Source organism: Lampetra planeri, chromosome 64 (genome assembly GCF_965212315.1).
Source record: "Lampetra planeri chromosome 64, kcLamPlan1.2.h2, whole genome shotgun sequence".
NCBI lineage: Eukaryota > Metazoa > Chordata > Hyperoartia > Petromyzontiformes > Petromyzontidae > Lampetra > Lampetra planeri.
Genome location: NC_136170.1, coordinates 415891 through 431187, shown reverse-complemented (window position 1 = coordinate 431187; position 15297 = coordinate 415891). Strand labels below are relative to the sequence as shown.

The 15297-nt window shown below is 58.8% G+C and overlaps 1 protein-coding gene across 7 annotated transcripts in view; it reads right to left on the bottom strand.

The window, feature by feature from the left end:
* The window catches only part of LOC144737094 (anoctamin-5-like), a 43977-nt gene that overhangs the window by 15141 nt on the left and 13539 nt on the right, over window positions 1-15297 (bottom strand). For 5 of the 7 annotated variants that reach the window (XM_078619762.1, XM_078619764.1, XM_078619761.1 and 2 more), the window contains 7 exons: window positions 11700-11771; window positions 10276-10362; window positions 7941-8135; window positions 7452-7571; window positions 5911-5952; window positions 1327-1442; window positions 209-343 (listed from right to left, as the gene is read on the bottom strand). In XM_078619762.1, coding sequence (XP_078475888.1) covers window positions 209-343; window positions 1327-1442; window positions 5911-5952; window positions 7452-7571; window positions 7941-8135; window positions 10276-10362; window positions 11700-11771 — 767 coding nt within the window. The remainder of the gene's footprint in view (window positions 1-208; window positions 344-1326; window positions 1443-5910; window positions 5953-7451; window positions 7572-7940; window positions 8136-10275; window positions 10363-11699; window positions 11772-15297) is intronic. The other 2 variants (XM_078619763.1, XM_078619767.1) reach the window with 1 other exon arrangement.

Below are 15297 nucleotides of genomic sequence, written 5' to 3'. Positions count from 1 at the left end.
CCACCCATCTCACCACCCACCCACCCATCTCACCACCCACCCACCCATCTCACCACCCACCCATCTCACCACCCACCCACCCATCTCACCACCCACCCACCCATCTCACCACCCACCCACCCATCTCACCACCCACCCACCCATCTCACCACCCACTCACCCATCTCACCACCCACCCATCTCACCACCCACCCATCTCACCACCCACCTCCACACGCCGTCGTCCATGGTGCAGAGGCCGTAGATGAAGCAGCCGGTGCCGACCACGGCGGCGATGAACAGCATGAAGGTGTAGAAGCCCAGCCAGGCAAAGTACAGCGCAATCTTCTCCCCAAAGTACTTCCTGCAGCACGCACCACGACAACAAGCGCCGTTTGTACTCAGGGGCGGCAGCGTCACTGCGGCGCGCTTGTGCCAGGCTAGGTGCACGTCGAGGCCGTCAAGTGAATCGAGGAAGGCCCTCGCTGCTGGCGGGAGGTGGTCACGGGACAGACCCAGGAGGTCACGGGACAGACCCAGGAGGTCACGGGACAGACCCAGGAGGTCACGGGACAGACCCAGGAGGTCACGGGACAGACCCAGGAGGTCACGGGACAGGCGCAGGAGGTCACGGGACAGAGTTGTGGGCTGCCTGTCTGGGATGACCAACGGATTTCTGTGGGTAGAAGCAGCAGCAGCAGCAGCTGCCTACTCAACAAGGACGATGATCCAGGGAAAAACAGGACAGGTGGCAACCCGACCCTGCCACTCAAACAACAACAACCACCATTTTCCGCCGAAAGTGGCGGTGACGTCACCAAGGCGTTTGTGCCAGGCTAGGTGCACTTTAAGGCCACATGAAGTGTAAAAGGTTCGCTGTCAGGTCACGGGACAGACCCAGCAGGTGCCATGGGTTGACCGACTTAACATGAGTGGCCGATGTACCACCTGTGCCCCCTACTGTGCCAACTTGCTGTGCTGTAGCCCCCTGGCGCTCCGCTCGTTGTTGTGAGCGTCGCTCCTCCCCCCTCCGTTGTCGTTGGAGGGCGACTGCCTCCAACTGCCCAGTAGCGTCCTTCACGAGCCTCCTCCTCCACAGAGGCCGATCTTGACACCGCTGGTACCAGTCATTGGCAAGTCCACTCAGCTCCACATCTCCTCGTGGCCTGTGTACCATGGGTTGACCGACTGAGATGACCGGCAGATGCAGCCACTCACGCACCGACTCATCAACCCACCCACCCACCCGCACACTCATCCACTCACTCGTGTGCCCCCCCCCATGCCCCCCCCGTGCCCCCCCCCGTGCCCCCCCCGTGCCCCCCCGTGCCCCCCCCCCGTGCCCACCGTATGAAGTTGAGAGGCTGCTGCTTGTAGAAGCGTGCAGGCCGTGCCCACTCGCTGTACAGCACCAGTCGCTCGCTGCCTCCGTGGGCATCCGCCGTCTCCTTCCAGTACTTACTCTGCAACACGCACGCCCACGCGGCACTCACCAGCCGACACTCACCAGCCGACACTCACCAGCCGACACTCACCAGCCGACACTCACCAGCCGACACTCACCAGCCGACACTCACCAGCCGACACTCACCAGCCGACACTCACCAGCCGACACTCACCAGCCGACACTCACCAGCCGACACTCACCAGCCGACACTCACCAGCCGACACTCACCAGCCGACACTCAGCAGCCGCTCACCAGCCAGTAGCTATTCACCACTCACATCGTCCACACATTTAGCTGTTTCCTAGTGAGTCACCATCACCGTGCCCGGCACGGCTCTCGCTGGAAAGCAGCGGCACCACGCGGCTGGACAGCGGTGAGTGCTCGTGTGTGGGTGGTGAGTGTGTGGGTGAGTGTGTGGGTGAGTGTGTGGGTGGTGAGTGTGTGGGTGAGTGTGTGGGTGAGTGTGTGGGTGGTGAGTGTGTGGGTGAGTGGGTGGTGAGTGTGTGGGTGAGTGGGTGGTGAGTGGTTGAGTGGGTGGGTGGGTGAGTGAGTGGGTGAGTGGGTGGTGAGTGTGTGGGTGAGTGGGTGGGTGAGTGGTTGAGTGGGTGGGTGAGTGAGTGTGTGGGTGAGTGGGTGAGTGAGTGAATGGGTGAGTGAGTGGTTGAGTGAGTGAGTGAGTGATTGAGTGAGTGATTGAGTGAGTGGGTGAGTGGCTGAGTGAGTGGGTGTGTGAGTGGGTGTGTCAGTGGGTGAGTGCTTGAGTAAGTGCTTGAGTGGTTGAGTGAGTGGTTGAGTGAGTGGGTGAGTGAGTGGATGAGTGAGTGAGAGTGAGTGAGTGAGTTCACTCCACGTTCCGAGCCTCTTGGGCTCAAAGCGACCGTCACGCGACGTCACGTTGATTGTCTTTGGTGGCAGTGTTGACAGTGGTGCCACGTGGTAAGCAAAGCCTGGGTTTCACTCCCGACTGGGGCGTCTTACTGTGTGGAGTGTCTGTGAGAGTGAGAGAGTGGAGTGAGAGAGTGGAGTGTGTGTGTGTTCTGCAGAGTGAGAGAGTGGAGTGTGTGTGTGTTCTGCAGAGTGAGAGAGTGGAGTGTGTGTGTGTTCTGCAGAGTGAGAGCGTGGAGTGTGTGTGTGTTCTGCAGAGTGAGAGAGTGGAGTGTGTGTGTGTTCTGCAGAGTGAGAGAGTGGAGTGTGTGTGTGTTCTGCAGAGTGAGAGCGTGGAGTGTGTGTGATCTCCCCCTCTTCTGCGTGAGTTTCCTCCGGGTTCTCCGGTTTACTCCTCCCATAGCTAAACCCACACCCACAGTGGAACTGCTATCGTGTGCCGTGCCGGCCTTTAATAGGCGGTGCTACTCGCTAACAACACTTGCCCCAACAGTCTGTTGAGGCTATACGGGGGATCTTTTGTCGTGTGCGTGTGTGCGAGTGAGTGCGTGTGAGGGTTTGTGGGGGGAGCAGTAGTGCGGGGTGAGGAGAGGGTGAGGGAGGGTGAGGAAGGATAGAAAGGTGAGCAAGCAAGAGGCAGACAGGGCCGGACTAACGCAGAGGCCGGACCATCACGATCGTAATAATTAGACTGCAGGAGGAGGAATCTGATGAGCTATGAAGCTCCGTGTCACAGATGTCCAGTAGGGGCATGGGCTAAGAACATTACAACAACAAACAACACAAACACGCGGTAGGAGTGCAAAGTAAAGTAAAGGTAAACAACAGATCACTTAAACAATAAACAACAAAGGCAACTCAACTATTTTGAACGCATTCTTGAGAAGTGCCCTGGCCACGACTGAGAGACTAACGCAGCGGAGGCCGCCGCACTAAAGCAGAGTCCGGACTATCAGAATCTCAATAATTATTTGCACTGGAGGAATCCGATGAGCTAGAAAGCTCTTTGCCGCAGTCGCCGTTGGCGTGCCACTGGTGACAGCGTCCACATTTTCCCGAATTCGAAAATCTCGGCCGTGAATCAAAAACTAAAACTGAACTATTTTTTGCTTTACCAGGTAAGAACCCCACTGAGCTACGTAGATTTTTTTCAGAAGCGACCTGGCGATCGCAAACGACAGCTCAGCCACCACGTGGACATTTATAGCAGCAGCCAAACACTGTGAACGCGTGACGTCGATTCTAAATGTGGAGGGGGAAAAAACCGGAGGACCCGGAGAAAAATCCACGCGACCACGCGGAGAGAGAGACACGCAAACTCCAAATATACAGCAGCAGCGGGCATCGTCAGGGCCGGGATAGAACCCACGACCTCCTGTAGACCAGGCGAGGTAGTTAACATCTCCTGGCCACCACGGTGCCCTCACGCGACTGGGATTGTGACCAGACAGGCAACAGTGGGCAGCGATCACGACACACGCATCCCGCCCACCCCCTCCTACTGGTAGCAGACGCGATGCCCCAGGAGAGCCTCGCAACCGGGGATCTACCGTCAGCTGGTCTCTCAGCTGGCCGCGCCCGCCACCAACTCAACGTGGAACCTGAGAGCGGCCCAAACCCGCAGCGCCCGTCACAGAGAGCTTCACAGCTCATCGGATTTCCTCGGGTATGAATAATAAATATTAAATTGATTCTGCTTCTGGGAAAGCAGAGCCGCTCTAATGGCGTCGAGAAAGTTTTTACCACTGCGGCGGTCCTCGCGCATGACGCGGGCAAAGATCCCCCGTGTAGCCTCAACAGGCTGTCGGGGCAAGTGCTGCGAGTAGCGAGTAGCAGCACCTATGAAGGGCGGCACTGTGGCACACGAGGGGGCGGGTGGCCAGCACCACGCCCGGCCGCCTTTGTCTCCCCAGCGGCGATGTTTCCACACCGCTGCAGCAAGTACGCATTTGAGGCCGAGTCAACCTAGGGGAGGCCCAGGACCTGGTTCAGATTAAACGTCGCCGGCGTTCGTGGCCGTGAGCAGGAATCGAACTCGGGTCGCCAGGTTCATGGCGCGGCGCGGTGCGGCAACTACGATGCTCACACAGCCACCGGGTTTTATTTCACTTTGTATTTTACTGAGCTAGAACAGCTCTTTTCAGAAGCGACTCATCATCGTGATCGTGTGGAAGTTTATAGTGGCAGCCAAACACTCGAAATGCGCGTGACGCTCATTCTAAAAGTGAAGGGGGAAAAAAATGGAGGACCCGGAGAGAAAAATCCACGCGACCACAGGGAGAGAGAAACACGCAAACTCCAAATAATAGCGGACATCGTCAGGGTCAGGGTCGAACTCATGACCTCCTGTGTACCAGGAGAGGTAGTTAACATCTCGCCAAATATACAACAGGCATCGTCAGGGTCAGGATCGAACCCACGACCTCCTGTGTACCAGGAGAGGTAGTTAACATCTCCTAGCCACCGCGGCGGCCAGCTGTGGATGTCCAAGCGCTGTCGATCGTTTTTAAACTTAGATCCAGATTCGTGATCTGTACCAATCGGGTTTTAGAAAACCAGAATCGGACTAAGTGCCAGTGGAGGAGTTTGGTGGTATCGCCATCATCAGGAACAGGTGGTGGGTTCAACAGTCAAGGGAAGGAGGAATTGAAGGTTCAACAGAGAGAGCGAGTGGAGTGGGGGGACCCCCTCTGCCACCACCTCACCATCCAACACCACAACAACTCCGCGTCCAAGCGTTCAAACGTAATCCGGCCCTGATTTTGAAAGCTTGCGAGGCTGCTGGTTCCCAACCGTGCAGCAGGCAACGTGTTGTGCGTGTGTACGTACGTGTGTGTACGTACGTGTGTGTACGTACGTGTGTGTACGTACGTGTGTGTACGTACGTGTGTGTACGTACGTGTGTGTATGTACGTGTGTGTACGTACGTGTGTGTATGTACGTGTACGTACGTGTGTGTACGTACGTGTGTGTACGTACGTGTGTGGACGTACGTGTGTGGACGTACGTGTGTGTACGTACGTGTGTGTATGTACGTGCGTGTACGTACGTGTGTGTACGTACGTGTGTGTACGTACGTGTGTGGACGTACGTGTGTGGACGTACGTTGTTCAACTTCCTTCAGCACCGTACGTAGCCTATCGTTGCAAAAAATATGAACAATTTTAAGCAGCCAAACCGCTGCCCAAATAGCATCGTAATAACAATCGTCGTAAGTTGTACGATGTCTGTAATGTGGATTTGTGACGTTCAGCCACACGGTATTGGCTCGCCAACCCCTCACTGCCGCTACAGCGGTGCTGGGTCGCTACGGGCAGACACGCACCTCCGATTGGCGCGGCTGGCTACGTACGGTGAGAAGGAAATTCAACGTACGCCGCTATACGTACGTGCGTGCGTACATGGCGTTCATAGCGTCCACGACAGCTGTGCTGGAGCACGGGTTGGGGACCGCTCGCGTCAAAGCCGTGAAGAAGCTCGCGAAGAAAAGGAGGTGGAGGAGGTAAAAGCTCCGACAGGAGACGTCGAATAAAATATCAAAATGACGAGGGTTGAAGGGGGAGAGAGAGGGCGGTCATTTTGATGAGGTGATACCCACCTCGGCATCGGAAGTTAGCAGTGAATCAACGCCGGCCAGCGACTGCAAACAGCAACACAGAGACGCTCAGTCACCGCCACCACCACCACCACCGCCGCCGCCACCACCGCCACTACCACCACCACCGCCGCCGCCACCACCGCCACCACCGCCACCACCGCTGTCCATCCATCCCACCGTCACTCGCCACAGCAAAGTTCGCGTGGCCAAACCGTTTCTCCCCCCCTCTCACTCGTCCCTACACGCAGATTTTTCCAGAGCCAGGCCAGCGCGGGGCTGGCTCTCGGGCGCCACCGGTGGCTAGGAGATGTTGACTACCTCGCCTGGTACGCAGGAGCTCGTGGGTTCGATCGACAACCCCGGCGCCCGCCCGCCCGCCGCTGTATATCTGGAGTTTGCGGCGTCTCTCTCTCCTTGGAGGACCCGGAGGAAAAATCCACGCGACCACGGGGAGAGAAAAGAGAGAGAAGACTACAAATACACAGCAGCAGCAGCAGGCGTCGTCAGGCGGTCGGGATGGGACTCACGACCTCGTGCGCACCACCAGGCGAGGGCGACAACATCTCGTCTCCCCTGCTCGAGGGCTCGAGGGGTCGAGGGGTCGAGGGGTCTCGCCGCGGCGACGAGTTTTCTAAACGCGCGACGGGAGGATTTAAAAATTCCCGCGTTGGCAAGAACTTCGTCTCCGTGGGGGGCGGGGGGGCGGGGGGGGTGGGGACCGCCGGCAGAATCGGCGAGGGGGTGGTAGGGGGGGATGGAACGCTCGCCGGCGATGGCGGTGGCGGCGGCGGTGAGCGCAAGCCGAGCGAACAAAGCGAGCCACCTCCAACTCCCAGCTCACACCGGCGGTGAAATGACGTCGTCGGCATAGCCAGGCAGGCAGCCAGGCAGCCAGGCAGCCAGGCAGCCAGCCAGGCAGCCAGCCAAGCAGCCAGCCAGGCAGTCAGCCAGCCAGGCAGCCAGCCAGTCAGCCAGGCAGCCAGCCAGCCAGGCAGCCAGCCAGCCAGGCAGCCAGCCAGGCAGCCAGCCAGGCAGGCAGGCAGCCAGGCAGGCAGGCAGCCAGCCAGGCAGGCAGGTGTGGGGGATTAGCGGCCAAGTCATCAACACTCCATTAATCTTTTCCGTGGTTACATTCCTCCCACCCCCTCCCGTTCTCCCCATGAACCCCTTCCATGAGAACGCCATCAGTTTGTTTTCTTTTCAGATTCCGTTCCGAATTTACCAGAACAATAATACAACGTGCGGCCTCTGTGGGTAGTAGCCTTCGGGTCGGAAGATGTGCAGGGGCTTCCCCGGGAAGGCCATACGTCTGCACGCTGGAGGGCGCGTGTGCGTGTGTGCGTGCGTGTGTGTGCGTGTGTGCGCGCGTGGGTGTGCGTGCGTGTATGTAAGTGCGTGCGTGTGTATGTAAGTGCGTGCGTGTGCATGTGTGTACGTGTGTGTACGTGTGTATGTGTGTACGTGTGTATGTGTACGTGTATGTGCACGTGTGTGTACACGTGTGTGTACGTGTGTGTACGTGTGTGCGTGCGTGCCCGTACGTCGTGGAGGGGGTAAGCTGCGCTGTAGGTGCCGTTGCTCAGCAGCCGTTCGATCCCGAACCGCACCTTCTCCTCGTCCTCCTCCTCCGTGTAGCCACAGCGCGACAGCACGTAGTACACCTACAGGCAGCAGCACACAGCACGTAGTACACCTACAGGCAGCACGCAGCACGTAGTGCACCACGTACGATGTGGTTGCGCGTGTACGTGCCTATACATAGGTGCGTGTGTGCGTGTAGGAGCGTGTATGTGCGTGTTTGTACGTGCGTGTACGTGCGTACGTGCGTGTGCGTGTGTGTAGGAGCTTGTAGGAGCGTGCGTGTGTGCGTGTAGGAGCGTGTATGCGCATGTGTGTGTGTGTGTGTGCGTGTGTACGTGTAGGAGCGTGCGTGTGTGTGTGTAGGAGTGTGTACGTGCGTGTGTGCGTGTAGGAGCGTGTGTGTGTGTGTGTGCGTGTAGGAGCGAGCGTGCGTGTGTGTGTGTGCGTACGATGCGGTTGCGCGTGGTCTCGCTGAAGAAGGCCTCCTGGTCGTGGATGAGGAAGGCGTCGCGGTGGCTCATCTGGAACGGCGCCGTGAAGTACTCCACGTCGGCACGGATCACGTCGGGACTCAGCTTGTACAGCTTCTCCAGGCACGAGCGCAGCGTCGTGTCACGCTGCACCTGGTTCTCCTTCACCGGCACCTGTGTGCCCACACCGCCCTCGTCACCCTCACCGCCGCCACCGTCGCCACCATCGTCGTCGTCGTCACCATCACCGCCGCCGCTATCATCATCATCATCGTCACCATCACCGTCATCGTCGCTATCATGATCATCATCGTCACCATCACCGTCATCGTCGCTATCATCATCATCGTCGCTATCATCATCATCGTCACCCTCACCCTCACCGCCGTCACCGCCGCCGCTATCATCATCATCGCCGCTATCATCATCATCGTCGCCCTCACCCTCACCGCCGCCGCTATCATCATCATCATCGTCGCTATCATCATCATCGTTACCACCATCATCATCGTCACCATCACCATCATGGCTGTCGTCATCACGATCGCCGTCATCACTGTTATCGATCGTGATTCTTTAAAAAACAAAAAAGATAATTTTTTGATTGCACTTATGATTTGCCAGCTATTTTTTTATTTATCTGATCTGTGATTGTTTACCGTCGATTTATTTTACTGCGACATGTTGCGTTTGTCGGAAAAGCAGCGGTGTTGTTGCTTTTGTTGATGAAACACCGAATTAAGAGCTTCTCGGCTCACAGGGTCCTTCAAAATAAACTCAACTGAACCGTCATCATCATCACGATCATCGACATCATCACCATCATCACCGTCATCACGATCATCGACATCATCACCCTCATCACCATCACGATCATCATCACCGTCATCATCGACATCATCACCACCACCGCCGTCGTAACCATCATCGCTGTCACCGTCATCATCACCGTCATCATCACCGTCATCATCACCGTCATCATCACCGTCATGCAGGAGAGGGAAGGAGGGAGCCAGGGGTCACACAGAGGCGCGTCGCTACCCCCCCCCACCATCAGCTGGGGGTCTCCCTGCCCCACCCACCACCTGGGGGTCTCCCTGCCCCACCCACCACCTGGGGGTCTCCCTGCCCCACCCATCAGCTGGGGGTCTCCCTGCCCCACCCACCACCTGGGGGTCTCCCTGCCCCACTCACCACCTGGGGGTCTCCCTGCCCCACTCACCACCTGGGGGTCTCCCTGCCCCACCCATCAGCTGGGGGTCTCCCTGCCCCACCCACCACCTGGGGGTCTCCCTGCCCCACTCACCACCTGGGGGTCTCCCTGCCCCACCCACCACCTGGGGGTCTCCCTGCCCCACCCACCACCTGGGGGTCTCCGTGCCCCACTCACCACCTGGGGGTCTCCCTGCCCCACCCACCACCTGGGGGTCTCCCTGCCCCACCCACCACCTGGGGGTCTCCCTGCCCCACTCACCACCTGGGGGTCTCCCTGCCCCACCCACCACCTGGGGGTCTCCCTGCCCCACCCACCACCTGGGGGTCTCCCTGCCCCACTCATCAGCTGGGGGTCTCCCTGCCCCACCCACCACCTGGGGGTCTCCCTGCCCCACCCACCACCTGGGGGTCTCCCTGCCCCACCCACCACCTGGGGGTCTCCCTGCCCCACCCACCACCTGGGGGTCTCCCTGCCCCACCCATCAGCTGGGGGTCTCCCTGCCCCACCCACCACCTGGGGGTCTCCCTGCCCCACCCACCACCTGGGGGTCTCCCTGCCCCACCCACCACCTGGAGGTCTCCCTGCCCCACCCACCACCTGGGGGTCTCCGTGCCCCACCCATCAGCTGGGGGTCTCCCTGCCCCACCCACCATCTGGGGGTCTCCCTGCCCCACCCACCACCTGGGGGTCTCCCTGCCCCACCCACCACCTGGAGGTCTCCCTGCCCCACCCACCACCTGGGGGTCTCCCTGCCCCACCCACCACCTGGAGGTCTCCCTGCCCCACCCACCACCTGGGGGTCTCCGTGCCCCACCCATCAGCTGGGGGTCTCCCTGCCCCACCCACCATCTGGGGGTCTCCCTGCCCCACCCATCAGCTGGGGGTCTCCCTGCCCCACCCACCACCTGGGGGTCTCCGTGCCCCACTCACCATCTGGGGGTCTCCCTGCCCCACCCACCACCTGGGGGTCTCCCTGCCCCACTCACCATCTGGGGGTCTCCCTGCCCCACCCATCAGCTGGGGGTCTCCGTGCCCCACCCACCACCTGGGGGTCTCCGTGCCCCACTCACCACCTGGGGGTCTCCGTGCCCCGCTCACCTTGATGTGAAGTTTCTCGGCGAAGGTGCAGAGCACCTCGAAGGGAGCGTGCACCTTCACGAAGTAGGTCTTGCCGTCCGTCGCCGACTGTGACGACGACACACGCAACAACACGCGTACAATCACACACAACAACACACACACAATCGCACACTCGCGCCGTGACGCCGTTCTTCTCGCTCGGGTTGAAGCGTCTCCCTGCGGTCTCGACATGTCGGACACGGGACGGCAGAGAGTGGCCACACGGAGAGCACTTTGTGGTCGTGGCGAGATACACTCACGGGGCGGAGGGAAAACACTCACGGGGCAGAGAGGAAACACAGCGGCGGTGACGGTGGTGGTGCTGGGAAGAGGCTCACAGAGCAGATCTATGTATGTTCAACTTCTTTCGTACCGTACGTAGCCAACCATGTTAATCAGAGGTGAGGGTAAGGACACACTATGGGTCTCTGTGCGAGTCTTTGGGTCTCTGCGGGAGTCACTGGCTCTGTGGGAGTCACTGGCTCTGTGTGGGTCTATGGGTCTCTGTGTGAGTCTTTGAGTCTCTGCGGAAGTCACTGGCTCTGTGTGGGTCTATGGGTCTCTGTGTGAGTCTTTGAGTCTCTGCGGGAGTCACTGGCTCTGTGTGGGTCTATGGGTCTCTGTGTGAGTCTTTGAGTCTCTGCGGGAGTCACTGGCTCTGTGTGGGTCTATGGGTCTCTGTATGAGGCTATGGGTCTCTGCGGGAGTCACTGGCTCTGTGTGGGTCTATGGGTCTCTGTGTGAGGCTATGGGTCTCTGTGTGAGTCTTTGAGTCTCTGCGGGAGTCACTGGCTCTGTGTGGGTCTATGGGTCTCTGTGTGAGTCTTTGGGTCTCTGCGGGAGTCACTGGCTCTGTGTGGGTCTATGGGTCTCTGTGTGAGGCTATGGGTCTCTGTGTGAGTCTTTGGGTCTCTGCGGGAGTCACTGGCTCTGTGTGGGTCTATGGGTCTCTGTATGAGGCTATGGGTCTCTGTGTGAGTCTTTGGGTCTCTGCGGGAGTCACTGGCTCTGTGTGGGTCTATGGGTCTCTGTGTGGGTCTATGGGTCTCTGTGTGAGGCTATGGGTCTCTGTGTGAGTCTTTGGGTCTCTGCGGGAGTCACTGGCTCTGTGTGGGTCTATGGGTCTCTGTGTGAGGCTATGGGTCTCTGTGTGAGTCTATGGGTCTCTGCGGGAGTCACTGGCTCTGTGTGGGTCTATGGGTCTCTGTATGAGGCTATGGGTCTCTGTGTGAGTCTATGGGTCTCTGTGTGAGTCTATGTCTCTCTGTGTGAGTCTATGGGTCTCTGTGTGAGTCTATGTCTCTCTGTGTGAGTCTATGGGTCTCTGTGTGAGTCTACGAGTCTCTGTGCGAGTTCATCGGTGTTGTAATAATTATAGATGTTTGTTTAAAGGGCTCACGTACACTTTTGTCCACCGTCTCCAGGAGTAGGCCGTACTTCTTCTGCAGGTTCAGCTCAAAGGTTTTGCGACGATCCTAGAAGAGAGGGGAGAGGGGGTCGGGGGGCAGTGGGAGGTCGTCGTCATCTTCACAAGAGAGGTTTTTTTTTTTTAATCGGGCTAGATCGCGTAAATATAAATGTGTCGTTAAACCCACCACCACCACGCGGCAGAGGTCGCAACCGGGTACCCGATACCCGTACCCTACCCGATACCCGTACCCTACCCGATACTCGGCTACCTGTACCCAGCCGGGTACGGGTAGCTGTTTGCGACCCTGGTGCGGCCGGGTACGGGTAGGCCGTGAGTCACTGGTGAGTAACCGTTTGTCACTCATTTCAGGTAGGGTACGGGTAGGGAACGGGTACCCGTACCCGGCCGGGTACGGGTACCCATTTGCGACCCTGGTGCGGCCGGGTACGGGTAAGGAATCAAAACCCGTTTGCGACCTCTGCCACGCAGACAAGCCCAGCGAGTGAGGGGTTTGCGATGTATTCAACGAACGGAGCAGGGGGAGGATTTCTCCACAACTCTGGTTGTCGCCTGTTGATGCTGATTGTTGTTGTTGTTGCTGCAATTACCGGCGAAACGTCACGGTAAACGTTGCAGTGGGTTTACTCTCCAACACGCAACCGGTTAGCGCTGCACCGGTAACCAATCGGCACGTTCTGTTTACGTGACGAACCTTTACCAATTGGCCGTGTGGTGGTGTTGCGGGTTTAACGGACGCATTCATATTCGCGCGATCCAACCCAGAAGGAGAAACCTCTAAATTGGATCACGTTGGTCACGGAAGCCGCACCGAGTGTCACGTCGTCATCCTCGTGACCATCACCGTCGCCACCGGCTGCTTACAGACAAAGTTGGTTGACGAAAGGAGCCAGCATCTATATCACCAAGAGAGCGAGCAAACCGTCCAACTATTTTAAACAACTCAACTACTGTTTTTCATTGTACCAGGTAAGGCCCACTGAGCAACAGTAGCTCTCTGTTTCAGAAGTGACCCGGCAAGCACAAATGGTAGCGGCTTCTCATCATCGTCACCACCACCAGGGGGAAATGTGTCGCAGAAGCCAGTTACTCTGAGCACACGATTCCAAATGTGGAGGGGAAAACCGGAGGACCCAGTGACCACGGAGAGAGAGAGAGACGCAGACTCTAAATATTAAGGGGTCAGGGTCGGGATCGAAGCCACGGCCTCCTGCACACCAGGAGAGGGAGCTAACATCTCCCATTCAACACGGAGGCTTTCGAGGACCGATATGTTCCACAACACCAGCTCTATGGGTTACATCGCGGTCATCTAAATGCGTGAAGTAGCAAACGAATTGGCACGCTTTGATTACGTGACAACAACTCACTAATTGGCTGTGTCGGGTGGCGGCGGGTTGTCTACACATTCATATAAAAGTATGAAAAATAAGATCAGGTTTTACCCTTTCTTAAATAAAACAGGACGTGTGAAGATGTTCAAACGTACTTTGATGCTGGCAAAAAAGGCATCCCACGATTTTGCTGCTCACCCCAAGCTACGACTGCCCTGAGAGTGGGACTGCCCTGAGAGTGGGACTGCCCTGAGAGTGGGACTGCCCTGAGAGTGGGACTGCCCTGAGAGTGGGACTGCCCTGAGAGTGGGACTGCCCTGAGAGTGGGACTGCCCTGAGAGTGGGACTGCCCTGAGAGTGGGACTGCCCTGAGAGTGGGACTGCCCTGAGAGTGGGACTGCCCTGAGAGTGGGACTGCCCTGAGAGTGGGACTGCCCTGAGAGTGGGACTGCCCTGAGAGTGGGACTGCCCTGAGAGTGGGACTGCCCTGAGAGTGGGACTGCCCTGAGAGTGGGACTGCCCTGAGAGTGGGACTGCCCTGAGAGTGGGACTGCCCTGAGAGTGGGACTGCCCTGAGAGTGGGACTGCCCTGAGAGTGGGACTGCCCTGAGAGTGGGACTGCCCTGAGAGTGGGACTGCCCTGAGAGTGGGACTGCCCTGAGAGTGGGACTGCCCTGAGAGTGGGACTGCCCTGAGAGTGGGACTGCCCTGAGAGTGGGACTGCCCTGAGAGTGGGACTGCCCTGAGAGTGGGACTGCCCTGAGAGTGGGACTGCCCTGAGAGTGGGACTGCCCTGAGAGTGGGACTGCCCTGAGAGTGGGACTGCCCTGAGAGTGGGACTGCCCTGAGAGTGGGACTGCCCTGAGAGTGGGACTGCGCTGAGAGTGGGACTGCCCTGAGAGTGGGACTGCCCTGAGAGTGGGACTGCCCTGAGAGTGGGACTGCCCTGAGAGTGGGACTGCCCTGAGAGTGGGACTGCCCTGAGAGTGGGACTGCCCTGAGAGTGGGACTGCCCTGAGAGTGGGACTGCCCTGAGAGTGGGACTGCCCTGAGAGTGGGACTGCCCTGAGAGTGGGACTGCCCTGAGAGTGGGACTGCCCTGAGAGTGGGACTGCCCTGAGAGTGGGACTGCCCTGAGAGTGGGACTGCCCTGAGAGTGGGACTGCCCTGAGAGTGGGACTGCCCTGAGAGTGGGACTGCGCTGAGAGTGGGACTGCCCTGAGAGTGGGACTGCCCTGAGAGTGGGACTGCCCTGAGAGTGGGACTGCCCTGAGAGTGGGACTGCCCTGAGAGTGGGACTGCGCTGAGAGTGGGACTGCCCTGAGAGTGGGACTGCCCTGAGAGTGGGACTGCCCTGAGAGTGGGACTGCCCTGAGAGTGGGACTGCCCTGGTGGCACCATTCGTCTTTTGGCGAAGTTCTCTGGCTTGACGCTGCCGGTGAGACCAGGCCATGACGGAGGCGGCCGTCTCCGGAGTAGGACAATCAGTTTCTAAGACGATGCGAGCACGCTGAGAGCCGTGTTGTGTGTGCATGTTCGGCACACGCACTCTTAATGCAGTAACTTGATTCCTGTTTGGCGTGTGAGCGTCTCAACACAACGCGTTTGAGCGTCCCAACACAACTCCTGTTGTGTTGCCAGAAAGGCACGCACATGTATTATTACTCTTCGCACAATGTCATTTGTTCGCTCTTCACGTGCACCTCGGGGCTGTATCGCTGGCGGCGAGTGAGGAGGCAAAGCCGGAATCCTCCCAAGCCGTCTTGGCGAGCGTGCGGGGCAGGGAGCGTGCGGGGCAGGGAGTGTGCGGGGCAGGGATCGTGCGGGCAGCCCGAGTGACATCGACCACGACTGATAACGCCCTCCGTGGGTGTGGTGGGGTCACAGCAGATGGCACGCACAGCTGCCTGTGTGTTGGTGTGTGTGCGTGTTGGTACGTGTGCGTGTTGGTGTGTGTGCGTGTCGGTGTGTGTGCGTGTCGGTGTGTGCGCGTTGTGTATGTGCTGTGCGTGCGCTCTGCGCGTGTGCGTCTATGTAACAACGGTGACCAGAGTTCGATTCCTGCTCACGGCCAACACCGGTGGCAATTATCTGAACCGGTCCTTGGCCTCCCCTAGGTCGACTCAGCCTCCAATGGGTACCCGGTGCGGCGTGTGGTAAGCATCGCCACTGGGGAGACAAAGGCGGCCGGGCCTAGTGCTGGCCACCATCCCCTCGTGTGCCACAGCGCTGGCCTAT